At 42.1% G+C, this 25859-nt stretch overlaps 2 protein-coding genes across 3 annotated transcripts; both read left to right on the top strand.

Annotated features, from left to right (window-relative positions):
- Positions 1-989: 989 nt before the first annotated feature.
- On the top strand, positions 990-6105 carry ccdc92bb (coiled-coil domain containing 92Bb). 2 transcript variants are annotated; one of them, XM_072661912.1, is made up of 5 exons: positions 990-1380; positions 2011-2179; positions 3009-3056; positions 3713-4038; positions 5000-6105. In XM_072661912.1, the coding sequence occupies exons 2-5, from the start codon at positions 2050-2052 to the stop codon at positions 5327-5329; spliced, it is 834 nt and encodes a 277-aa protein (XP_072518013.1). In that variant the 5' UTR covers positions 990-1380; positions 2011-2049; the 3' UTR covers positions 5330-6105. The 2 variants fall into 2 exon arrangements, with proteins under 2 accessions (XP_072518013.1, XP_072518012.1); XM_072661911.1 differs by having other exon boundaries at positions 4964-6105.
- A 1680-nt stretch (positions 6106-7785) lies between these two features.
- On the top strand, positions 7786-24436 carry cluhb (clustered mitochondria (cluA/CLU1) homolog b). The gene is given in 27 exon segments (XM_072662328.1): positions 7786-9604; positions 9607-10215; positions 11682-11851; positions 12010-12181; positions 12333-12476; positions 12798-12925; positions 13135-13289; positions 13474-13599; positions 13695-13842; positions 14089-14181; positions 14279-14673; positions 15023-15322; positions 16309-16535; positions 16764-16864; positions 17454-17606; positions 18093-18155; positions 18480-18724; positions 19588-19672; positions 19844-19997; positions 20733-20872; positions 21154-21234; positions 21325-21450; positions 22201-22322; positions 22466-22559; positions 22892-23026; positions 23121-23194; positions 23801-24436. Coding segments are annotated over 27 exon segments (5136 nt in total). The 5' UTR covers positions 7786-8760; the 3' UTR covers positions 23853-24436.
- The last annotated feature ends 1423 nt before the right edge of the window (positions 24437-25859 follow it).

The following is a 25859-nucleotide window of genomic DNA, read 5'->3' as shown; positions in this document are numbered from 1 at the left end:
ATATATTATCTCAAGGCCTCAATATATTATCTCAGGGTCTCAACATATTATATCAAGGCCTCAATATAATATCTCATTGTCTCAATATATTATCTTGTGGCCTCAATATTTCTGCCTCAATTTGTTATCTCATGGTCTCAATATGTTATCTTAAGGCTTCAATATATTGCCTCATAGTCTCAATATATTATCTTGTGGTCTCAATATATTATCTTCTGGCCTTAATATTTCAGCCTTAATTTGTTATCAAATGGATGCAATATATTATCCCAAGGCCTCAAAATATTGTCTATAGTCTTAATATATTATCTTGTGGTCTTAATATATTATCTCTCTGACTCAATATATTACATAATATATCTTGTGCCTAATTAAAAGCCCCTATGTCATTTTAGAGGCTCCCCAGTAAAATTAGCCTGTGTGATTGATGTACTAAATGATTTATTCACTTATGGGTTAAATTGTTTTATGTGGCTATAGACAGAAATACAGACAGAAACATAGTCTCAGACAGAGAGATAGTCTCATTTTTTGTTACATCGTATGGATATTCAGGACAAGCCAATGGTGCAAAATGTTCAGCAGGAAGGCTGGGAAACCCTGAGTCTGGACATTCATGTGGATGTCGGTTTGATACATGACACCCATGTGTTCCCTTTCAGCTGGGAAAAGCACCCTGCCACACTGCACACACTGTACAGGAATGGTTTGAAGGACATGATGTTCAATGTGTTGCCCTGGAATCCGGATTCCCACGCTCTCAATATGATCAACAGTCTGTGGGATGTGCTGGGACTATACATTTTATCTGCAGCAGCTCAACTTCAGTGGGTCGGAGCTGTCTTGGTCAAGTGGTCAAAATGTTTTGACCCATCTGTTCGTGTGTGTGCATACATTTTCATGGGGCACCTGGCTCATGGGTGTGCAATCCACGCCTGTTGACATGGGATTTAGAGGAGGAGCCAGCATAAAAGGGGGCCACCAGGGGGCGCTGTGCTCCTATCCAAAACACTGAACATCACAACCGCACGATGATTTCTGGGGAAAAGTAACCTAATGATAATCTCGACTCAGCGCATCAGCATCTGTCCTCCTCTAATAGCACCGGTCCTCCTTTGGCTGAGCCGAGTGTCGCTAGAGCTTCTCGGTTTTGCTCTGAAAAGTTCAAAAATGGCACCGAGGAGAACTCGTTCAGTGCCCCCTGCACTTCAGAGTGAAAATATGCCGTGAGATTACTCCACATCGTCCCGGACGAGTTGTGTCTTCAGCTCGTCGGCTGAACCGCTGGGATCCTGAACAACATGGCAGAGAGAGGAGCGCCCTGACAGAGATGCTCTGCTCCGGAGACGCCTGGCATCCGTTCATCTGCTCAGCCGGACCGTAAGCAGGACCCACTCTTCTCTAACGAGTTAAAAAGAAATGGGTAAAAGACTTGTGTTTAGACTCGCTTGGCTGTCTTTATTGAGCCGGCTGTGTAATGTCGGGAAGCACAGGCTGGTGCTGAGGTAAACTTGAGGTCAGCTCTCACAGCGGCGGAGACATGTTTAGGATTACATCACCGGCAGTGAACGACCGCAGCTCCTCAGTGAGACTAGAGAGGTGAACCCTGTATATATGCCAGTATAGTACATTTATTTCCTACGACGTGAGTTTAAAGATGAATATTGAAGTAGGAGGGTGTTCATTTTTATGAATTCATTTTCATTAAAGCTTGGTAAAAGGTCTGAGGACATTAGATGGCGATGTTTACAAATGACTGCGGTTACGCAGTTCCTGTTTGTGCTTCACTATGGCTTCACCTAGCACCTAATAACGATATACCCACAGCACGTTACATTTGCTAATTTAGAGAAATCATTTATTAATGTATTATTCTGGCTGTTGTAAACAATTACCTATGCATGGAGCTAGCTGACATACCAACATGCTAGTAAAAATTAGTCTAGTAAAGTAAGGAGATTATTCCCAACTAGTGTTGCATGTTGACGATGTGTTTATCTGTATGTCCAGACCTTCTGCCCCTTCATCTAGGGCAACTGTGGGGATTCCATGGATACCGGTACCCTAGCCCAACAGGTGGAGAATGTGGAGCGTAACATAGCGTTCCTGCAAAAGGAGCATCAGATCCTCCTGACTGGCCTGCGCCTGGAGATTCGTCAGCTGAAGAAACGATGTGACGGTCGGTCACTTTCTGTCACACACTTCCTCAGACTGGGTTCGTGTATCTGCCAGGGTCACACTGCATGGCCAAAATGTGGACACCCATCTAACTAGTGGGTTTAGGTATTTTGGCCAGATTCATTGCCGAAAGGCATAAAATCAAGCGTAAACCCATGCAGTCTCCAAAGGAAAACAGTGGCAGTATATATATATATATATATATATATATATATATATATATATATATATATATATATATATATATATATATATATATCAGTGTGAAACATGATGCCACCTTTCAAACACTCCATCCAATTTCTGCCCTGCTAGAGCTGCCCCAGTCCACTGCAAGTGCTGTTATTGTGAAGTGGACCTATCGAAGGGCAACAACAGCTGAGCTTTGAAGTGGTAGATCACAAACTTACTGGATGGGAGTGCTGAAGCATGTAGCTTGTAATAAAACTCATCAGCACTGTCACACAGCTGTTTGCCATATGATCACACTATGCTTATTGCCAAGTGTCGGCTGGAGTGGTGTAAAGCACAGCACCATTGTCCTCTGTAGTGGAAAAGCTTATCTGCAGTTATAAATTCCGCTTCACCATCTGACTGTTGGACAGAACCAAAAGAACCATACATATTTTTCATGATTTGGGTTCCTTAAGATATGTGCTTCCATTTAGTGGTTACAATTTAGGGAAGGCTCAAATTGTACATGCACAAAGTGGCATCCTTAAAAAGCTTGCTGTATGCTTAGCAACACAGAGGAACTTGCTGGTTTGTAATACCAAGTAACCTGCTGTACCATCAGATTCTCTAATTGCTCTCTACCTCCCTCTGTGCAGATTTGAGCTGTGAGCTAAGCAAAAGGTCTCCTGGAAGAAGCAGAGAAGGTAATGACTACAGGTCTAACTACATTGCACAAACACAGGTTTCTAATGTCATAAGTAAACATTTTTGTGTAGCTGTGGATACATTTGCAATGATTAGGAGGTAGGATTAGAGCAGGGTTGGGAGGGATTAAGAATGTGATTTGATGGAGAAAATGAAATGAAAGTTAAAAGAAAAACAGAAAGAGCAGTGTGTCACCGGCAGCCATATTCAGAACAAAGGTGGAATCATTAAACACTGCAGTTGGATCATTATTGTAGGCCTGGATTTCATTTTTAGAAGTGTCTGGTTACTACACACACTTTTGTGTGTGTTTGAGTTTGAGGGACAACTACTGGTGACATTTTATTTTTATGGGCCTCCTGTAGATGCTCTTTTTTCTAACATTGACATGAACATCTATTAAAAGAAACTGAAATTAACTGAACTCTAAAGGAAATGTAGCATAGTCTATTAAACTGCATGTAAATCCTCTTATCCCAAAACCTTAATCTTAACCCTGTTGCCATTAAACTCAGCAGACAGTTTATTAAAGGTGACATATCTGACATTTAAACATTAATACAGCAGCAAAGAACTATATCTAATATCTATGTCAATTTGTAGTGGAGTAACATTTGCCCATGTCTCATTGAAACACTGTATTTCCTGTGCTCAGACGTAGCAGCTGAAGAGGAGCTGCTGCAGGCTCGGTTGTCAGAAACAGAGCAGCATTTGGCTGAACAGGAGTGTTCCCAGGGGGAGCTGAGGGCCAAGCTGCAGAACAAGGGGGCACAAGCGGTGGCCCTACAGGTGAGGCTGCGGGACGAGGAGCGGCGCTTTTTGGAAGAACTGAAACGGCGCAGTCACAAAATCACCGCCCTGAGCCGCGACCTCCGCAAACAAACTGACATCGCTGCCCAGCTCGCTTTCCAGCTGCACTCAGCACGCTTCCGCCTCTACCACCAGGCGGAGGAGGAGGAGGAGGGCGAAGGGGACATGCAGGTGAGAGAAAGTACCCACAAACACTGTGTTCACGTTACATTGCCGAAGTGGCACAATTTTTCAGAGCTGTGTTAACACTAAAGTTTCAGATCTTATTGGAGACCACTTCACATGTGAAGATCAAAAGGTCAAATACTGTCAAATGTATTTTTGCTTTTTTGACATGCTTAGTTTTTCACATTTTACTGCGTACTGGCATATTACTGTCTTGGAATAGCATGCCAGAAATGGTTGAATCTTCCAAAAAATGTATTTTAAAAACATTTAACTAACATAAATCAACTAAATTAACTTTACTTTTTAAAGTTGCGGAACAAGCTTTTCTACTACACTGATGGACTTGCATCCATCGCATGTGACTTGATGTGCATATGTGCATGAGGATGCTATCAGGACAGTGGTTAGAGATTACTCTAGGGACAAATATAGGTCACTTAAAAAAACAAATATGAACCATCAAAGCACTAAAATCTAATCTCAGCAACAACAAATAAATTTGTTAAATTACTACTTGTACTTATAGTCATACTTAAAGGAGCATTATGCTAGCTTTTTTATTATTATTTTTCCCCCATGGGCTCCACGTACAGTTAGGGGGTGTAATTCACTTTTACCTCATTGCCATAATGACAAATCCTCTTCATGGACAGCTGTATATATTTATTGTTGACAAGTTGAGAGATACAGAACCAGCATCTGAGGTAAAAGAAGCATGTGGACTGACGCTGTAGAGTAACATTTGTAATGCAGCCCTCTAGAAAGGTCTTGTGCAACTTGACCAAAGTAATAGTAGCAGCATTCCAGCCAGTAGTAGAAACAGAGATGCCATTCTCCCTATTACAAGTCATTGTACCATCAGAATGATTATGAAGCTGTTGTGTTAGGGTAAAATTGCTACATTCTTCTCTAAACTACTACATTTCAGTTGCTGTCCTCAAAAGGCAATGTTCTCCATGTGCAGGAACCAGGTTGTTCTGCCAGTTCTCCCCAGGCTTCACCTGTCAGAGCAGAAGCCAGACATCGCAGCCATTCTTCAGCAAGGATGAGAAGGTCAGAGCGAGCAAGGGAGTGTGTGCCACGTGAAAGAGTGCTGGGGCCAGAAGATCCAAGGCCCATGCCTGACCCCGCCCTCTTCCTGTACCCCTTCAGACACAGGCACCTCCCGCTGCGCACATCACTAGGTGGGCGCTGGAGGGAAGGGGGGCTAACAGAGAGGTCAGATGCTCGACTGGGTGGACTGAGGACCCGATCAAGGAGAGAGGATACTGCACCAGAGACTACAGAATTATAAGGCACCTTAAGGATTATTAAAAGGACACTGCCGTTGAAAGACTGATCAGTTACACCATATTTCACTTGTACAGTCTCAGTATCGGTCCGTTCAAAAATGTTGGTCTACTAATACCATAGACATGTCTCACAGTGAAGGCTGCAACCAAGGTAGGAGAGAGACCTTGCAGGAGCTAGTTTATGAAGGCTCCTTCATATGGCCTTCAAATCCTCAAAAGTTAAGGCTGCATTTTCAGCTTTCCTCGGCTGCATCCTTTATTTGACCTTGCCTCTTATCTATAGCAACCTGATTTCTATTCATATACTATTTACAGCACCAATTCCTGTCCAAAAATGATTATGAAAAGTGTAGTAAAACTTGTTTTGATTTGTTTACAGTGTTGAGATGGTGTGTAGACATACCTTGGAATACCACTTACCAGTGCCCATTTGGTTATTATTTATTACTTGTGATTTTCATACTTTTATTCACAATCAAATTTGCCACATTGTTTAATTGATTAAAAAAAATCTTCTGATTTGTACTTAGGCCAGCTCAGAAAGCATAAGGTCCATAAAGCATAAAGGAATTTGTGGGTGAAAATCATATATGGACATTCATGGGCTAAAATGGCTGAGAAGCTTCTGTCATATTTCTGGTGTTCTGATTGGGCAGCAGAGAATCAAAACCAGGCTCTTTTGATGAAGTATGTTTGTCCAAACAAGGAATTGATCTTTGATCACATGGTAGCTCACAGTGCACAGTAACCAACAATAAACATTTCACACTGAACCAAACAGACCTGAGCATACATTCATGCAGTTGTTAAAAAGGTTTTTAAAGTGTTGAGTGGAGCGGTCAGGGCACGGGGAGCATAACACAGTAGAATAAGATAAATAAGAAGACAGTAAAATAGACTATGACCGTTGAAGAGGAGGGTCAGCATATCTTCATCCAGCACAATGCTGTTCAACTGGTCAGTCTGAATGACTAGTGAGTTAATGATCTCCTCAGAGCATGTTCAACTGCTGAGTTGTGTGATCAGCACTTTGGAGTTGGCCTTGTTAGCATGTCATTACTGTTATACACCTCAGATTGCCATCTTTTTCTGTTTTTGACATAATTTGAGTCTGGGAGGGTTTTTTTTTTTTTTATTACATGTGTCAAGATTTCATGATAAATCGTCCAACAGGAATGCTCCAAAATTACTGAATGCCTTAAACTACGTGTGTTATACAGGTGTCCTAGAGGGGGGGTAAAACAAACAAACAAACATTACTATAAATATAATTATTACACACTAATAGTAGTGTAGTAGTAGTGTTTACGCCACACTAACTTATTTACACTGATTTCCATTAAATTTTATTTTTTCCCCTCCTCCTGTAAAGTTACCGTTTTAGAGATACAAGGTTTTTGTGCAACAGCAAAGCCACATTTATGCTGCGTTAAATTTGAACTGGGGTGTCATAATTTCTGAGCTCCAAGTAGGACATTTCAATCTCACCCACCCCAGTATTGTTTTTATGAAAAAAAATAATAAAAGAAAAAAGACATTTAGAAGCTACAGAAAAATGTAGTGTATTATACAGGCGGCATTCACAACACATGCTCTAAAAGTGGGGAAAGTGTTTAAAAAAAAAAAAAATACAAAAAAAAATACCATTATTGATTGGACTCCTTTTCAGCTACATTGTATCCAAGCGAAGTAAACACTGCATAAAAATCCCTCGTGCTGAAAGATGCAACATTGATGACGTCACCCCAAAGCAGCCCACGTGGAAGTGGAGTGAGTGAGCGAGCGCTGGTCTGCGCGCCTGTGAAGAAGAGTGTAATGGTGGCCGGTTCATAAAGCATCGGGCACTTGAATTGACCAGCCGCCTTGGTCTCAGAAGAGGTGCTCAGACTGTTGACGCTTTCGCTACTGACCATTAAAAAAGGGCTCAGCTCATGGATTACGCGTCGTCAAGCGTCTAGCGCGCGCACAGACCACATACTCTCTCTCTCTCTCTCTCTCTCTCTCTCTGTCTCTCTCTCTCTCTCTCTGTCTCTCTCTCTCTCTCTCTCTCTCTCTCTCTCTGTCTCTCTCTCTCTCTCTCTCTCTCTCTCTCTCTGTCTCTCTCTCTCTCTGTCTCTCTCTCTCTCTCTCTCTCTCTCTCTCTCTGTCTCTCTCTCTCTCTGTCTCTCTCTCTCTCTCTCTCTGTCTCTCTCTCTCTCTCTCTCTCTCTCTCTGTCTCTCTCTCTCTCTGTCTCTCTCTCTCTCTCTCTCTCTCTCTCTCTCTCTCTCTGAACGCTTATTTTCCTGCTCTGTCTTTTCAGACCTCCTCAGACAAACTAACGCCTCAGCATTCTGCTGTTACTGCAGCATTTCGCCATAGCAACCAGCCTGGAGCGGCCATGAGCCAGCAGTCGATTTAAAGGTGACAGAGAAAAGGGGTGTGTCTGCCTGCCCCAGTCCTGCTCGCGCTGCCTGATAAGCACAATGCAGTGGTGATGCACGTAGCGAGGCTATTTATACAGATGCCCGAAGTGAGTGAGCAGGGCAGGCGCACGTGATGAGCTGGATCCAGGACGGTCTGTGTCACGTGACCCCTTCATTCATTGGATGACCAATTGCCTCAGTGTGGAGCTAGAGGAATGAGCTAGGATTTTTATTTTTTCATCCTGGGAAGAGAAGTGGGCTACAGAGAGCAATAGGGGGCCCAGTCAGACTCCTCCTCCCTGGGAAAGTGTGTGTATGAGACAGAGAGAGAGAGAGAGAGAGAGAGAGAAGGAGGGGGTACAGCAAGAGAGGCACACAATGAAGGGCAGAAAAGGATACAATCAGAGGTTGTATAACCTGTGCTGGGAAGAAGGGGAATCTCTAGGCCTTGGATGGTGCACTGCTGGTTTGTGAGTAGAAGATGGGAAATGGTGAGAACTGGTTCATTTTCTCATAGCACTGTTTATGGGCACCTGCAGCTTTGTAGGTTTCTGCTGGACCACAGGACGGAGCAGAACACTGACCCGTGGTCCTGATCTACTTTCTGGCTTTAGTGTGGTGTTGTCACCTTCCTGCAAGTCTTTTTCTTTGTATGAAAGGAAAACTTCTGCTGCTTTGAGGATTCTTCATTCACGTTCACCTCTCCTGATGGAAACATGCCTTCTAGGATTCTTCTAGGACTTGTGATCTATTCATGCGAAGGCATGCAGCCACGTGGTGCCACACTTCTGACCGGTTTCATCAGCTGTTGGTCTGGTCTGCTCTGCAACTGCTCCTGCTCCCTACATATCAAAAACACCCATCAAAAGGCAATGATGAGCTAACTTGCAGCTAGTTCGAATTCCAGGATACGTTGCAGCTGGTGAACAGAAAGAACCCTTTGAGCACAGTTTTGGAAGAACACAGCCCTAACGAGACGCTGGGCAGGGGTGCTGGAATTCAATGGCTTGATCGATAGTTTTCCTGCAAAATGGGAAATCTACTAAAATGCTGTCACCAGGTGTCTCGCTTTATCTGGTGTAAGGATACTCCTGGCCAAACTGAGGAGCGTTCTCCTCTCTTGTCAAGGCAGAGCAGTGATGTGGAAAGCCCCTCTCCTTCAAGAACGTCAGCGGATATGCTGGCATCTCCTGTCCTGGACCAGGACCACCTCCTTTACCCTGATATAGTCCTGAGCAGCAGCCTCCGAGCTGCCCTGGACAGGGAAGACTTGACCCAGCCCCTGGAGCTTGTGTTAGCAGAGAGAACAGATGGAAAAGATCAGCCCCATGAAGGGTTTGGTGTTGAAGAGGACGGAGGGAGAATGCCAAGCATGAGCATGAGTCAACAGGAGTTCCAGTTTGTGGACAGGAATCAGTTATGCGCCACTGAGAAAGAATGGCCCTTACTGTCTTCTTTACACTCGGAGCTGGCAAATGCTGCTAATTCCTCTTCTCAGACCCTGATCTACACTCATGTACAGAGAACTAGCAATTGGAGTAATTCCATCTGTCAGGGAGCACAGTTGTTAGCACAAGGGACCGCTAGCCAGCGACACACTGTTTCAGAGCAACAACCTGCTGGCACCGTCAGCACACCTCTTTTGAGCAGACTTGCAAAGGATGGTACACTGACTGACTTTGATGCCATTCAAGCAAGGGAGGATAGGGCTCACACTGAGCAGCATGAGCAAGATGCCACTGAACTAGCAATGGGTACAAAGCAAAACTTGCCCCGCTGGGACCAGAATCTCACACAACTGGGGCAAGGAGTGATCCAAACAGCAGAATGTGTGCTGCTAAAAGTGCCTGGGATAGGTGAGAGCGAAGAAAGAGCTGGAAGAAAAATGTAGCACAGACAGACAAAGGTGTAGCAACAGTGGACCTTGAGAGAAGCCCACAAATGGAACACTGTCCTAATCTGACCGAAAAAAGAGAAGCACATCATGGATCAGAGAGCACAGCACAGCCAGATAAGGATATAGGAGAGACAGGTGAGACAGGTACTCTAATGGGTCTAGATGGAGAATGTAGGGACCAAGATCCATTATCTGAGGACCCTGTACCAAATTCATCACAGGCAAAGCAGCATGTTGAAAATACTGAGCTGGAGATCTCTCAAGAAGAAAAGGTGGAGGTCGAGCAGGCGGGGAGGACATTAGTGCAAACAGACCAACATACAGCTGCAAACGGAACAGAGTTTGCATCAAGAGAGCAAAGTGAGAGGGGACTAGATGAACAAGACAGCCAGATGCCAGAAGAGCTGGGGGAAAATGAAGCTGAGGCTGGTCAGAGTCTGGGCCAGACAGGAGGAGATGTGGTTAAAGTTCAACAGGAGAAAAACGCTCAACAGATGACCATGGTTATTGACCAAGGAACGGAAGAGACTGAACGGTTTACCCTGTTTGTGGTTGACAAGCTGTTTCTGGCCACCACGAATATCACAGGTTTGTTTGTTTGTGCTATGATTAGTGTTAGCCTGCTCCAGGTTCTGAATACTCTCTCTTTAGTGCTGGTTTATAAATAAAGAAAGGGGTGCGGTTCTCCCGCCGGTAAAACTAGAGCGTTACCACGCTAGTTTCATATAGTTTCACATATTATATTGTTATCATGATCCACTGTAAAATAGCTCCACACTGCAGACTCTAAACTTTTTATTTACCTTCTGAGAAAGGCAGTAATGTCTATTAATTGAGCACATCAGATTGCGCCATGAGCACCATGGTTAAAATAAAGATGCGGAACCGGATCAAGATTAAAATAGCTAATACCCAATCCATTAAATATGCAGGGACATGAAAATCTACAGAATACAGAATATAGTATAGTAAAATATAACTGAAAGCATTAACATTATAACTGTTACAGTTACATTCCATTACATTTACGGCATTTAGCAGACGTTCTCATCCAGAGCGACTTCCAAAAGTGATTCGCTATTTACTCAAGAATAACCTCAGCTAGTTTCAATAGACAAAAATTTCAAAGATATCTTTAAGCTTAGACACTACTGAACACAAGTTAATATGAAGACCATAGTACACTACGTAGTACATAGTACTCTCGGAAGAGGTGGGACTTCAGTGTGTGTTTGAAGACAGCGAGCGACTCTGCTGTTCGCACACCCAGGGGAAGCTCGTTCCACCCCTTTGGTGCAGGACAGAAGAAAGCCTGGACGCTTGTCTTCCGTGGATTTTAAGGGATGGCGGGTCAAGCCAAACCGTACTTAAAGCTCGAAGGGCTCTTAGTGCAGATGGACTTTTGACCATTGCCATCAAGTACGGAGGGGCTGGTCCAGTCTTGGCTTTGTAGGCCAGCATGATGTTAAATTATATTTATTTATTATATATAATTATAATAATATTTGAACATTGACGTTTGTGTCTTATTGTCCACAATGCACAATAAAGTAATCCCTGGCCCAGCCTGCCCCCCAATTCAAATGGTTTAGAACCTCCATTGCGCTTGGATTGGCCTTGATCCCGATTCACTGGATCAGATTTTTAATTACAATATGAGGGATGTTTTTAAAGCAATGTGGTAATGTGTATCACTCACATGGTGGACATTTGCTAAATCACAATTCGTATAGAAACTATTGCTAGGGTAATTATTCAGTCAGCATTTGTGAGGAAAGTGCAGATGGGTGTCCTATGTAAGTATTAAAAGAAGTGAAATTCTGTGACATTCCAGTGTTTATAACACATAGGCTACATTAGCCATGTAGATCCAGCGCTAAAGTGTAGAAGCAGACTGTCTGCCAGGACTCACTGCCACTAGAATAAAGGAAAAATGTGTGATTTAGATTGTTCCAACCCTACAAAACCTATAACTATAAATGATTTCTATAATAATGCTGTTATCACCAACAATCAGTTGCTCACTGATATTTGTCCTGTTCACCTCATCTAAGGGCCGAGTGCTGATGGTGCCTTTGGTGACCAGATGGTGAGTTCAGAGCTGGACAAGTATAGTGTCGATGAACACCAAGAGGACCCTGCTGCTCTAGAAGTGGACATCCCTGAAGATACAGGATTCACAATCAAGATTCAAGCTCCTGGCACTGATCCTACTGACTTCCAAGTAAGGGCTTCCTCCTGCACGGAAACTCCAGTGTAGCTGCTTCGAAATTAGCTAGCGTGATCTTGCTGAAACATCTCAATTTATATCATTACTCCACCACAACCTCCTACCACCCTTCCAGTCCAACCTGCTGCTCCTTCATATGTCCTGACTTTCAGGTGTCACCTTTAGCAATGGTGCAGGAAATCAAGCAAGTGTTGATGGACCGCGAGGAGACCTGCCACCGGACCTGCTTCTCCCTACAGATAGAAGGAAATACACTTGATAACTTTACTCACCTGAGGTCCATTGCTGGTCTGCAAGAGGGCTCACTTCTCAAGATTGTGGAAGGTATGAGGTAGAGTAGCCTAAACCACATAGCATACATGTCAGGATTTGGCTGTCCCTTTCCTAGGGTAACTAACATGATGTTGGTAAACCCACTGACTGGTCAACTACCTGACACTCTACTGACTACCTTTAACTTTTGCAAAACGTTTAGAGCCATACACAATCCGGGAGGTTCGAATCCATCTGCGTCACATCAGGGATCTGCTGAAGAGTTTGGATCCTACAGATGCCTATAACGGCATGGAGGGCAGCTCACTGTGCTTTCTTAGGTTCTTCACTGAACAACACTTGGAAGGTGAGAAGAGAATTTGGTAGAATATGTAGGGGTTTTGCAAAATACCAGAATACATTTACCCTTAAACTGCAGATGTTTGTATGTGGGCTCATGTTTTAATTTCACACTTTAATAACCATATAACTAAATAATACCGACGCAGTGCATGAGGTCAATTATGGGTCATACGGGTTAATTGATCTTGTTAAAACACACAGTGAATTTTATTTCATTTCATTTTCCTAAATTAAAATGTGTGTCATGCTGTTAGGGGGTATGTCCATGATTACTGGCATGGTCATTGGTTTCACAGTGTTTCCATTTACGTCTACCTTTTCCCAGAGAGCAGCAAGGTGAAGAAGAGAGGTGAGGAGATCAAGCAGTTTAACTGCAGTCCTCCTGAGTACATCCTCCCAGGAACTAAAGAATGTTTTCTGGCGCCATTGCAGCCTCAGACAGAGAATTTGAAGGTAGGATTGGGGATTTTAAGGATAAGGATTATTGGGAAAATACAGTATAACAGTATTACCTCACTACCTTCTATTGTCCCACTCTAAACAGGCTTCTACTAGCAGTGTTTTTTGTCTGTGTGCATATTATAGGTCATTTGTCATTTCAGTTCTTTGCACTTAGCTTTGAGTGTTTCTTCTGAAGTATTACGATCTGGTTGTGTTTATAGCCCACTGAGTGCCTGAAGGTTCTGGCAATGAGTAGTTGGAATCCTCCTCCGGGAAACAGAAAGATGCATGGTGATCTCATGTACCTAAATGTGGTCACCATGGAGGACAAGCACTGCAGTGTTACAGCATCCACCCGGGGCTTTTTCCTCAATCAGTGAGTACATTAGATGAAAAGATGAAAAATGCTCAGGAACTAGAACTCATCAATTCTGAAATGAATTTCGAAATGGGAAGGACTGAAGATGATCAATATTGCATTACGTACGATCTTGCCCTGCACCTCTTTATGAGTCTACAGTTTTATATGTGTATGGATGATGGTCTTCTGTCTTCTCTAGATCTACTACTTACAGCTTTAACCCAAAGCCAGCAAGTCCCAGTGTGCTTAGTCATTCTTTGGTGGAGCTCCTTAGTCAGATCAGTCCAGTTTTTAAGAAGAACTTCGGTGCTTTACTGAAGAAGAGGTAACTGGATATGATCTTTTATGAACACTGATGTTTATTTCTATGTTTTCACAAATATTTAATTAAACTATTAATTTTACTGCCTTGCTTTTCAGAACATCAACACACCCCTTTGAAAGGATAGCCACTCCTTTCCAGGTGTTTAACTGGACTGCCCCAGCCCTTGACCATGCAATGGATTGTGTTCGAGCTGAAGATGCCAGCTCCTCCCGTCTAGGCTATGAGGAACATGTGCCTGGACAGGTAACCTACAGGTCTTTGAGGATTGTGTGTTAATTAAAGCTGTAAGATTTGTTATACTACCTCCTCCCCACTACCATTGACGTCCACGCTTAAGGAAAGTGTCACTCCCACCACATACTTGTCTTAGGTCTTAGATTAATTACGGTTTTACCACAGTAACTTCAGACATACTTTAGACATACTGGATGTATAATTCAAATGTTAGTTTTAATTGTTGTCATATTAAATTAAATGTGTTAAATACAGATTCGTGACTGGAATGAGGAGCTTCAGAGCACCAGAGAGCTTCCACGAAAGACCCTTACTGACCGTCTGTTGAGAGATAGAGCCATCTTCAAGGTGAAGCTAGCACATGTTTGCCTTTCTTTCTTTGTTGCGTTTGTCTTGTGTTTAAATGTTGTCCTCAATGCCAGTATCGTACACTGACTCTCCTCAGGCTAACAGTGACTTTGTGACCACTGCAACACGAGGTGCGATGGCAGTGGTTGATGGTAATGTGATGCCCATCAACCCTAGTGAAGATCCACGCAATCAGATGTTCATCTGGAACAGTATCTTCTTCAGCCTGGGCTTTGATGTGCGAGAACACTACCAGGAGCTGGGTGGTGAGGCTGCAGCTCATGCTGCCTCTACCATTGATCTGAATGGTGTCGGTGCATACAGTGTGGTGGATGCAGATGGCCTGTACGTGCTTGGTACTGTGGTGGTGGATTATCGAGGTTACCGCGTGACTGCCCAGTCGATAGTGCCGGGCATTCTAGAGCGTGGTCAGGAGCAGAGTGTAGTGTATGGGTCCATTGACTTCGGAAAGACTGTCGTCTCTAATGAAAAGTAAGTTGGCACTTTCTGCTTCCCACCATTCAAAAGTACATTCAAAGTAATTCAAAACACATTCAATGATGTCGAGGTCTGGAGATCTGGGCGGTCTGAGAACAGCCTACAGCTTCGAGAAGTTGATTTTCAAATGTTCCTTTTTGTCTTTAAAATTGAACTGGAAATGTACTTAAAATTGAATATGCATTTGACTGTACTCTACTCATCAAAGCTCTACCTATAATATCAAATTAGGATCTTTCATCCTAATCTTTGTTACTCTAAGAATATTCTACTTTCAGTTCTTGTATGTCGGTCTGTGACATGCGTTTTCAAACGTAAAATAAAAGTCTCTGAATCTCCCAAGGTTCCTGAAGCTGCTGGACAAACCTAGCAAGCAACTGAGAGTGCAGCACCACCTAGTGCTCAACAAAGACGACACAGCTGTTGAGTTGTGCTCCTCTGTGGAATGCAAAGGTATTGTGGGTAACGATGGCCGGCACTACATCCTGGACCTGCTCTTCACATTTCCGCCAGACCTCAACTACCTGCCTGTGGAAGGGGAGGAGCTGAAGTCTGAGTGTCAGCAGCTGGGTTTCCCACGACAACACCGGCATCGCCTAGCCTGCCTGAGGCAAGAGCTGATTGAGGCTTTTGTAAAGCACAGGTAAACCGCTCGCCTCATAGTTATGGTCCTAATGATCATTTGCCTTGTTGCCAAGATTGGATTATTTAACTAGTTAAAAAAACGTAAAGAAAAACCTATTTGATTTCTGCATTGATTTCTAACAAAATCTGGTTTGATCTTTATCTAAGTCACAATTATAGACACACAATCAAACTAAACTACTTTCAGTTTTTTATTGAGCACATTGAATAAACATCCACAGTGCAGGCTAGAAAAGGCTTTTTTCAATAGCAATTTGGCAGGTGTTTCAATTAATGATAAGAGATTAATTAAAATGAATTCATTTAAGCACATAAAGCCTGATTACTGACAAATCTGTTCTTTACAAAAAAGGATGTGCTGTAGAGATGCATAAAGCTGGAAAAGACAACAAAAGCATTGCTAAAAACCTGGGTGTATGTGAAACCACTGATAGAATCAGAAGAGGGCTGTACACACAAGGCATCTGAGAAAGATTGATGACATGAAACATTTGCAAGGATACAATAAATGGTCCTAAAAACGTACTTTTTCTAGCCTGCACTGTGATTGTCTGTCATCATTCGTTCTGTATCTCGCTACGGGAACACAGCCGCATGATCAACCATAAAAGTCCATGGTTCGTCACATGGGGGTGTTTCTCATAGTGAGATACCTCACTCCTAAATCAGAGAGCCGAGGTTACACAAGTGACCTAGCGATTTCCTTGATGTGCTCAAAGTGTGTATTATTATTTTACTTTAATTTATTACTTGGTTTTATTAGTGATCAATGCAGATATTCATATCATTGAAAAAGGTGGAATAAACTGTAATTTACCAGCACAATTGTTGGTATGTTTTTCTAATAGCTCAGAATAGCATACCTGTCAGTTACTGGCAACAATTGGTAAACACTGTACGATTATCATTGTAAAAAGACTGAGAAGTAGTTTCTGGATGTAAAGAGGCTTAATTGTATTACATTTACATTATATTTTTCTTCAGGCATCAATTGTATATGGTGGCATTCTCCCAAGGCTTAGAGCAAGAAGACAACTGCATTAAAGCTGCTGGATCTCATGTAATAAACATCAGCTCAGATGCAGCTCAGAACATCTCCAACCAGTCTATAGGAGATGCTGCTCTAGACACAGCTGTTCAGAACATTTCATCCAAGGAGTCTCTACCTCCTGCCTTTGATATACGCTTCAACCCTGACATTTTCTCACCAGGTGCGTTGGTTAGTTTGTAGCTACTATGGACAGAATCTTCACAGTGATCTAATATTCATATGGGAGCATAAATGTACTGAAATCAAAAGCAGCTATAAACAGCTTAGATATTCAGTTGGTTCTAACACATAGTGAAGTAAATTATGTAAAATCAGTGCATTTTTGAGTATGGTATAAATACATTATAGGTCTTTAATAGTCATATTTGTCCCATGTGTTTGTTTTAAGGTGTGCGCTTCCCAAAGGAAAGTTCTGAGGACATTCAGGAACAGAAACAGCTTTTGAAGGATGCAGCAGCCTTCCTTATTTCCACTCAAATCCCTGCCTTTGTGAGTACTTGTAATTAAATCAGAATTAAATGTTTTCTGATGCACCTGTACAAATTAATATATACATTTATATATTAATATTTGTATATACAAATATATACATTTATATATATGTATATATATATGCACTTTAGAGGTTTACTATTACTGGCTGTAACCAGTCTGCCATTCTGTAAACCATACATTACTGGAAAAGGGTCACCGTAGGACAACTACTGACCAGATATTGTTTTGGTTGTTGGATCACTACCAGCACAGCAGTGGCACTAACATGGTAGTGACAGGATTGTGTGTATGGTACTGGTGAAGTTGTAACTGCCACAGAAGTGCTGTCAGTTTTAGGTTAAGAATTTTCAACCCGCCAAAAACATTTAGTGGATCTCTTCCATTGATGGATAGAGGGATGCTGATGAATTGTGCAGTAACACATGAGCCACAGTGAGTCACTGTAAGCCTGTAAAGTGCACTTGAATGGTAAGTGTAAATAGGAATGGGTGTTTCTGTTATTATGTACTTACAATTTGATGTCTGCATTAGACATGTCGACATCTGTCTGTGATTTCCTGAATTTGAAAATGTGGTTGTGTAGATTAGAAGCTGTCTTGATCACACCACAATGCCCATGGATGGTGTCACACTGACTGAAGCTCTACATCAACATGGCATCAATGTCCGATACCTGGGCACTGTACTGGAGTGTATTGAGAAGTCTTCTCATAAACCAGCTCTGGATCATGTTTATGTGAGTGTTTGGCCTTTTTCCCATTTATTATGACATGGAATTCCATAATGGTATCCTAATTGACTAATTGACACTAATTAAAAGTGTAATTAGCTTGTGAAAAATGTTATTATTAACATTAAGTACCTCAAATTAAAAAGAAACATAAATACAATAAATATAAAGTAGTTGACATCTTTATGACAAAGTTTTGGTTCCTGATTTTTCCTCAATGTCACTAATTAGCCTTCAAACGAAAAAAGTGCATTACCTGAAGAAACTGCAGTGAGGCAGTTTCCAAAACATTACCAGGCAGTTGCTATGGGGTTGCATGACAGTTGTTATGGTATCCCAGGTGGTTTCTTGGTGGTTGTTAGATGGTTGAGAGGATAATTCCATATCTTATGGTTGCTAGGGTGTTACTAGGATAGTTGACTTTTGAAAAAGTGCTATGTATATTGATGTTTACCAAAAAGGTGAGTGATGTGTTCTTTTGCCTCCTTTCAGAGAATTGCTCTGTCTGAGCTGATCACCAGATGCACAAGACATTTGTTCAAGACTTACCTGCTAGTGAGTGTCCAAACCTTTTCATAAAAATGAAGAGCCATGTTTGCAATAGAGATGTGAGTGTGAGCGTGAACTTTTAAAGGTTCAACAACAAAACTTTACCAATTTAAATGTTCTTCACACATTTCGTAATGGAACCAAAAGTGGTTCCGCTGGCATTGCTAAAAGAACCCCTTTAAAGCACCATTATTTTTAGGAGTGTAGTTTATATACTTTTGTTAACCTTGTATGTATTTTCTTGTATTTTTATCCATTTTGCCATTCATTGCAAACAGTTTTGAGTGTAAAGCAATATTATGGCTTTTGTGTATTATGCTATCCTATCAGGCTGTGGAGCCATCTGCCCTGTCTGCCTCGGTCAGCCATTTCCTCAACTGCCTCCTCAGCTCCTCACCTGATGCACCAGGGACACAGCAGATGGACAGACTGGCATCCAGGCGCAGGAGTCGGCGGAGGCGGAGCCGGGGCTCAGTGGGTGGGGCCCTGACAGCTTGGGCCAGCCTGACCTCCTGTGAGCTCTGGAGAACAATTCAGGCTGAGGCTCTGGAGTACTATCATTATAGCCTGCCATGGTGAGAGTGAGCGGGAGGCTGATTTAACCCTTGAATTCATACCAGCTTAGCCCACTAGTGACTCATGACTACATTTCCCACTTATTAATAAATTGCAAATCCCTGGATCATGCTGCTCTGCTTGCATCGCTGGGCTCCCAGGCTGCAGTTTTCCAATGATTATCATGCTCTACTAACCTGTAATAGTGACGACGGTGTCTTTATCATTGCTACTCTGGGCTAAGTATGCTGATAACTGCACTATGTAACTTTGGCAGAGTAGGCAGGACAACACTTGCGGAAACTGTGTACTGCTGCGTGACGAGTCATATTTGTGTTAAATCCTGTAATACTACTCTTATATTACCACCTCAGTCCACATGCTTATTTGAACTCTCAGTGATGGTTCTGAATCTCTTAGCTTGTTCAGAAATGCATGTGTAAAGCATGTTGTTTACAGGGTGTCCCAAAGTATGAATAACTTGTGCCAATTGTAGGGTGAGCCCAGGTGCAAGAAATACCAGTTGTCACATACTGCTGCTTTAAATTAGATATTTAGCTTGCCTTTTGCTGTTCACTGGACAAATGACCGAGAGAGAGCAACCCTTTCATACAGCAACAAAAATGGCAGCCTCATATTTTAATAGTACTGGACGTGTTGAGGCTCACATGTGTTAAGAATAAGGATGTCCTTTAACTGAATGTGAATGTGAGTTTCAGCTATTTCATCAGTTCCATTTGTTCTTTAGTTATAAACATGTTAGTCTGTTGGCTATTGATTTTTTTCAGTTAGTGATAGGATGTAATATTTATTGTTATATTTATTATTGGTTATTTTATCATTGACTAGAATTTAATGGCTTTTTCGTGTGTGTGTGTTGCAGTGGGGGTGTGGATCAGGCTGTGGATAAATGTGGTCTACAGAGGATTACTCTGCTCAGAGAGATTTCCATCAAAACTGGCATACAGGTAACACAGCATCTGTCTGCCATCCATCTCACCAGCAAGGACTGCTGACACTTAATATTCTCTCTATGGCAGTGTGATAACTGTTTCCCTCTGTATTTCTCCCTCCTCCTTCCTTCCCCACCCTGTCTGTCCCTCCCCATACAAACACACACACACACACTGACTGCTCAGATTCTTATCAAAGAGTATAATTTTGATGCTAAACACAGGCCGGCGTTCACTGAGGAGGATGTCCTCAACATTTTTCCAATAGTAAAGCACATCAGCCCTAGGGCCACTGATGGCCTCTATCTGCTACACTGTGGTCAGACCAAGGTTCAGCAAGGTGAGTGCAGGACTTCTATTAGTTATTAGAAGTGTTTACAATTACCAAAATAATAATAATAATAATAATATATAATATATATGATCAGTGTGATGCACAGATTACATGACTGAATAATATATATATATATTATTCAGTCATGTAATCTGTGCATCACACTGATCAACCATAACATTAACACCACCTGCTTATTATTGAGTAGGTCCCCTTTGTGCTGCCACAAGAAATCTGAGCATTCAAGGCATGACATCTGAAGCTGTCCTATAGGTTGTGAGGTGTGGCCTCAGGTGCCCATGACCCTGTCACTGGTTCATTGATTGTCCTTTCTTGAACCATGTTTGGTAGATTTAGACCTATGCATACCAGAAACACCCCACATGACTTGCCTGTTGTTTTGGAGATGTTCTGACCTAGTCGTCTACCCATTATAATCTGGACCTTATCAAATGTCTCAGAACATTAGTTTTAACTGTTCACAGATGCCACAGTAGATGAAGATAATCAGTGTTTTTCACTTTACTTGTTGATGGTATTACTGTTATGGCAGATCCGTGTGTGGCTAAATACTCCACAACAGTATTCTGGTTAGGATGTAGATATTCTGCTATTTCATAACTTATTTCATATCACTGCTAATACTATTTTGCAAAATAGGGCTGAGTTGTCTGTGAGAGCACATAATTCTGCCACATATGGACATATAAACATATAATAATTATAATTATGTCTCCTCAGGTTGCCTGAAAGAAGGCTGTGAGCTGATTAGCCAAGCATTGGGGCTGTTTACGAATGTGTACGGGGCTCTGCACCGGGACGTCTGCACCTGCCTCCGTCTCCTGGGCCGCATTTACTATATCCTCGGAGACTACTCTGAGGTGTGGATGTGGCACGCTACCATTTGGGTCAAGGCTTTAGACTCTACATGCAGATTTCAGGCCCTTTCCCCTTTCTCTGGTGCTGATCAGTGATGGAAAAGGAATAGTTAACAGTCAAGACTAATTTGCAATCTGTTTCTACCAGTTAGCATCTTGCAACCTGCATTATTCTTTCACCATGCAAAGTTCATGTTACGTCACTTCAAATCTGTGGTTTCTAACTATAGTATGAACTATTCTTTTAATTCATCCTTAGGTTTGTATGTGTTTTGACTTGCTAGGCGCTGAGTCACCAGCAGAGGGCTGTACTGATCAGTGAGCGAGTCCTGGGGATAGAGCATCCCAACACCATTCAGGAATATGTGAGTGCTGGAGTGTTCGTCATCGGATCGAAAGTGTGTATTTACAATCACAAATCAGGGAAAAACCTACCCCTTTTACTCTATTTGTAGAAACATCTTGGGCTGTACTGTTTTGCGGGTGGGCAGGCCGCCACTGCGCTGCGACTGCTGTACCGAGCCCGCTACCTCATGCTGCTTGTGTGTGGAGAGGACCACCCAGAGATGGCCTTATTGGACGTAAGTAACATGAACATGGTAGCAAGTCTGCGTCTTTTTATCCACCCAGAGACAGCACGTCCAGTTGTGCTTTCTAGGTCTCCGGTCGCTGATGGCAAAGCAGCATGACTCAGGATTAGACCGCTGAACCACTCAAAGCCGATGTCATTTTTTTGGGGTGATTGGATTTAATAAATAAACAGGATTATGCAGCTCTCTTTTCTTCCTCTCATGAATCAGTTTCTACTTGTTTGGCAAGCTTGTGCTAATGAAAGACGTCTGCAACTTTTTGAAGAGGTGGAATATCAGCACAACACTTCAAACATCCAAACCAGCAATCTGCAGCTGGTGGCCCGGTTGAGAGAGACCTGTTATTGAAAGACTTTTGTTCTTGTTACTGTTGTTGAAGGAATGGGTGGTTCTAAAGAGTAGAACCTAGATATTCCATCATCAACTGTGTGGTATTAAAAAAGTGGTATTATTAAAAAATAGAAGCGTTTAGGACCCACAGCCACTCAGCTATGAAGCCTCCTGTTGTTAGAGGTTAGAGCTGCAAGGGACCAATCAACTCCACATGGAATGGGATGTGATAAGAGTCCCTGTAGGTGTAATGTGTAGTTGTTCCAATACTTTAGTCCATATAGTGTAAACACAGTTTATCAAAGCTTCTGCCTATTATTTGTTAACACATGAATATGTTTTCCAGATGTAGCTACCTGTCAAATGTAACCCATTACTGATTCAGTTTGTGATGCTCTGTTGTCTCTTCAGAGTAAGATTGGTTTGGTGCTGCATGGTGTAATGGAGTGTGACCTCGCTCTGAGGTTCCTGGAGAGTGCCTTGGCATTGACCACCAAATATCAGGGGCCTACTTCCCTTAAAGTGGCACAAAGGTGAGGAATGAACCAGCACAATTCTAACATTATGACAAATGGACATGATTGACAGCCCTAGCCTAGCGTTATGTGAATAAATATGCTAATGAGAGATTGCTTACATCTGATTAAAGCTTCTTCTTCATTCTTCATTCTTGTAGTCATCACTTGTTGGCGAAGGTGCATGAGAGCAAAGGGGAGTTCCGCTCAGCGCTGAAGCATGAGAAAGAGCGTTACATGATTTACAGGAGTCAGGTGATTTCTTAGTCAACACTTAAAAAGGCCTACTGAGTAGCTAAGGTTTTCAACCCCTGCCCACCAGATTTCTGTGTTTTCTCTTCTGTAACACACCTATGTCCGTTCTGGAGGGCTTGATAAGGAGCTGATAAGTTTTACAGATGGGAGAACACAGGGCATGGCAGAGAGAACTGGACTCCAGAACCAGGGTTAGGAAACACCAGTGGATTCTTGTTTGCAGGGTTGTTGGTTTTGATACCCACAACTTCTAAGTTGCCACTGTTTGCCTCTTGGTCAAGGCTCTCAGGGGTGCTCAGCTTTCCTGACTGTTCGGGGTTTTTTTTGCCCAGGTTGGAGAGGTACATGAGAAGACCCGGGAAAGCTCAGAGTACCTGAAACATCTCACAAATCAAGCTGTGATTCTGCAGAGGACCATGAACATGATCTACAAAAACAGTTCTGGGGCCAGCATTGCTCCTCTCAAAGTAAGCAGCTTGTATGTTGTGTTGTTTTTATTTTTTTGATTATTGAATAAGTGAATAATATACTGGACCTGTCTTTACTCTCTCTGAAACACAGCTGAATGCACCAAGCCGGCTGTGGATTGTGGAACAACTAAATCTCGTAACTGGCATTGTCTTGATCCCCCTCAGGTAAGCTGTGACCACTGAGAACAGAAAGAAACTGTTGTGGATGAGTTAGGGTTGCCTGGTTCACCTGAAAGCAATCTGGGTGCAGGGCTTTGCTGCCATTGTGTACAAAGCCTAGCTATCAACCTGGCATTTCTGATTAAATTTACAGAAATATCTCTTGCTAGCTGAGCATTTTAAGTTGTGAGCAAAAGAGAGCAGCAGGAATTTTATACTATAGACTGCACCCTTAAAATGCTTTGTTACAAAACTGAACACACGTGACATATTCCCAGATACTGGATTGTATGAGGTGCCGTTTAGAGCAGTAACCTTGTCAGAGCATGACGCAATAATGATACAATCTACCATCAAACATTGTGTGTTTTCTCTGTAAAATGTTACATAAAATCTTAAGGGCTACATTTTTGTTATTCCAGAAGGACTCAAGTCAGTTCCTTGAGTCTCAAGGCCACATCTTCAGAGTTGGCTAAACTGCTTTTGACTATTTTACTGCTAATAGTAATTCCTCTCTTCTGACTCCTGTTTTGTTCTTTTTGTTTTTTATCCTTCTGTTCCTGTTCCCCAAATGTCATCATCTGTCTACCCTATGCTCGTTTATCCCTAAAGCAACAAGGACCTAGAATCCCTACAAGCAAACTCTCGGAAAACAGCTGCTTAGGTACAAACAAAATATGCAATGATTAATATCTCCCCCTAGTGTCCTGGAGGAGCACTATCCACAAATGGCAAATGCTATCCACAAATTGTGCAGTTGTGTCATTTTTGGTTTGCAAAAGAAACATTGAGAAAAGAGGAGAATTATATGATCTACTGGCAACAACTTGCTTATGATCTAAGATAAAATGTGTTGTGGATGTACGGTTAATATATTTAGTTTTTTTTGCATGTTTGGGAAAGTCTAAACTGTTGGTCAAAGATTGTTAAACTTAAAGCAAGGCAATGTTTTTCATTTGGAAAAAAGTAATATTCTGATTATTCTAATATGACCATATAAAAATTGAAACCTTTAAGCACTTGTCAGTAATATAACTCCTTTTGCTGGTAAATGCCTTATTTTTTATCTTTGAATGTAATTACCGTATGAATGATTGATACGTTTGGACTAAGGCTACATGAAGTACTTATTTAGATGGATGTGCATGTAACTAAGTTTGTTTGCCTTTTAAGGGTCACAGACCTGACCACGCCTTTAACTACATTGTGTAAAATGCCTTGTGACAAGTGCTAAAATAAATAAAAGTGGATGCAGTTAAATCTGTCATTCTGTTCTGTTCAATGGCAAATTGAAAACCACACAGATACAAATGAACAGTGATTACGTTCATATGTACAGTAGCAAATATGGGCAATCTGGTCATAAATAGCAGTATTTGGCTGTATGATGATTTTCTTAGTGTACCATAAATAACTAGGTCTGGTTTAGAGAAGTTTGAAAAGAGGCAGTTGTCTGAAAGGGTCTTCAGCTTAGGTCAGACCCGACATGTCAACTGCCAGGGAAGTGTCCCCTCTCACACCCTGTTGCATTGTGGTAAACCCCATTATGTGCATCTATCAGCGTCCCCTGCACTGGGGTTAGTGCAAATTCATTAGCTGCAACCATTGCAGCCATCCTGGTACCAAGGCTAGCAGCGTTCTTATCCCCTCAGGTGGACAGGAGGGGCTGGAGCTGGTGATGCAAGTTATAGAGAAGCTGAAGCTGCTGCATCTGTTATACAGTGCTTTTCATAACCTACTTTGACTAGTTCAGCACTAATAGCACTAATTTTGTACGTATGTAAGTGAGAGAGTTACAAGTCGAGTGCTTCACATCTAATAGTGATAAAAACTACATTACACAAATCACAATTATGATTCCTAAATAAAGACATACTCTTAAACATAACACCACAGTGAGGGTTTTTTACTTTCTTTCCTGAGATCGTGGAGAACTGTATGGGGTTCTGTTTCGTAACCTAACTTACGATAGTATAACTACAAACCCAGGCTGTAAAAACTACTAAGGTGAAAAACTGTGCAACCAGTATCCCCCAACACATTAGGCTCTATTATTCTCTGTTTGATGCACTTTTGGTCAGAAATAAAAGTATATAACAGTGTGAGATTTGACCCATCCCAGAGCAACACAGACAAACGATGTGACAGTATGATATGGTGGATTCTCTGTGGCTGACAGTAAAGTCCTGCATAAAGAATTTCGGAGCTTTATGGCCTCGGTTTTACATGGCCAAACATCTGCATGTCTGTTCTAAATCATAACAATTGACTGTAAATAATATCCCGCACTCTATATATGTTATACACATTTGTACATATCTATATTTCTATATGGTTATAGATGTTGGACGAGAAGGTCTGGTTCATGATCTCGATTTTATTAATTCCAAAGGTGTTCGACGGGGTTGAGGTCAGGGCTCTGTGCAGGCCAGTCGGGTTCTTTCACACCAATCTTCATGGACCTTGCTTTGAGCACAGGGCACAGTTATGCTGAAACAGGAAAAAGATCTTTTTCAATTGTCCAAAATGTCTTGGTAAGCTGAAGCAGTAAACTTTACCTTGACTAGAACTAAGGGGACTAGGCCAAACCCTAGCAACAAGCCCATAGCATTATCCCTCCTCCACCAAACTTTATAGTTGACACAATGCAATAAGTTAGGTAACATTCAAG

The sequence above is a fragment of the Salminus brasiliensis genome, chromosome 18 (genome assembly GCF_030463535.1).
Source record: "Salminus brasiliensis chromosome 18, fSalBra1.hap2, whole genome shotgun sequence".
In the NCBI taxonomy this organism is placed as follows: domain Eukaryota; kingdom Metazoa; phylum Chordata; class Actinopteri; order Characiformes; family Bryconidae; genus Salminus; species Salminus brasiliensis.
Note: the sequence above shows the minus strand (reverse complement) of the source record. Positions and strands in the feature narration are given on the sequence as shown.

What these genes read in the sequence shown, in the direction of transcription:
- ccdc92bb (XM_072661911.1), top strand. Translation starts at nt 2,050, where the DNA reads ATGGATACCGGTACCCTAGCCCAACAGGTGGAGAATGTGGAGCGTAAC. An exon ending in GCTGAAGAAACGATGTGACG is followed by an intron (nt 2,180 to 3,008) that starts GTCGGTCACTTT and finishes CCCTCTGTGCAG; the next exon opens with ATTTGAGCTGTGAGCTAAGC. An exon ending in AGGGCGAAGGGGACATGCAG is followed by an intron (nt 4,039 to 4,963) that starts GTGAGAGAAAGT and finishes ACTACATTTCAG; the next exon opens with TTGCTGTCCTCAAAAGGCAA.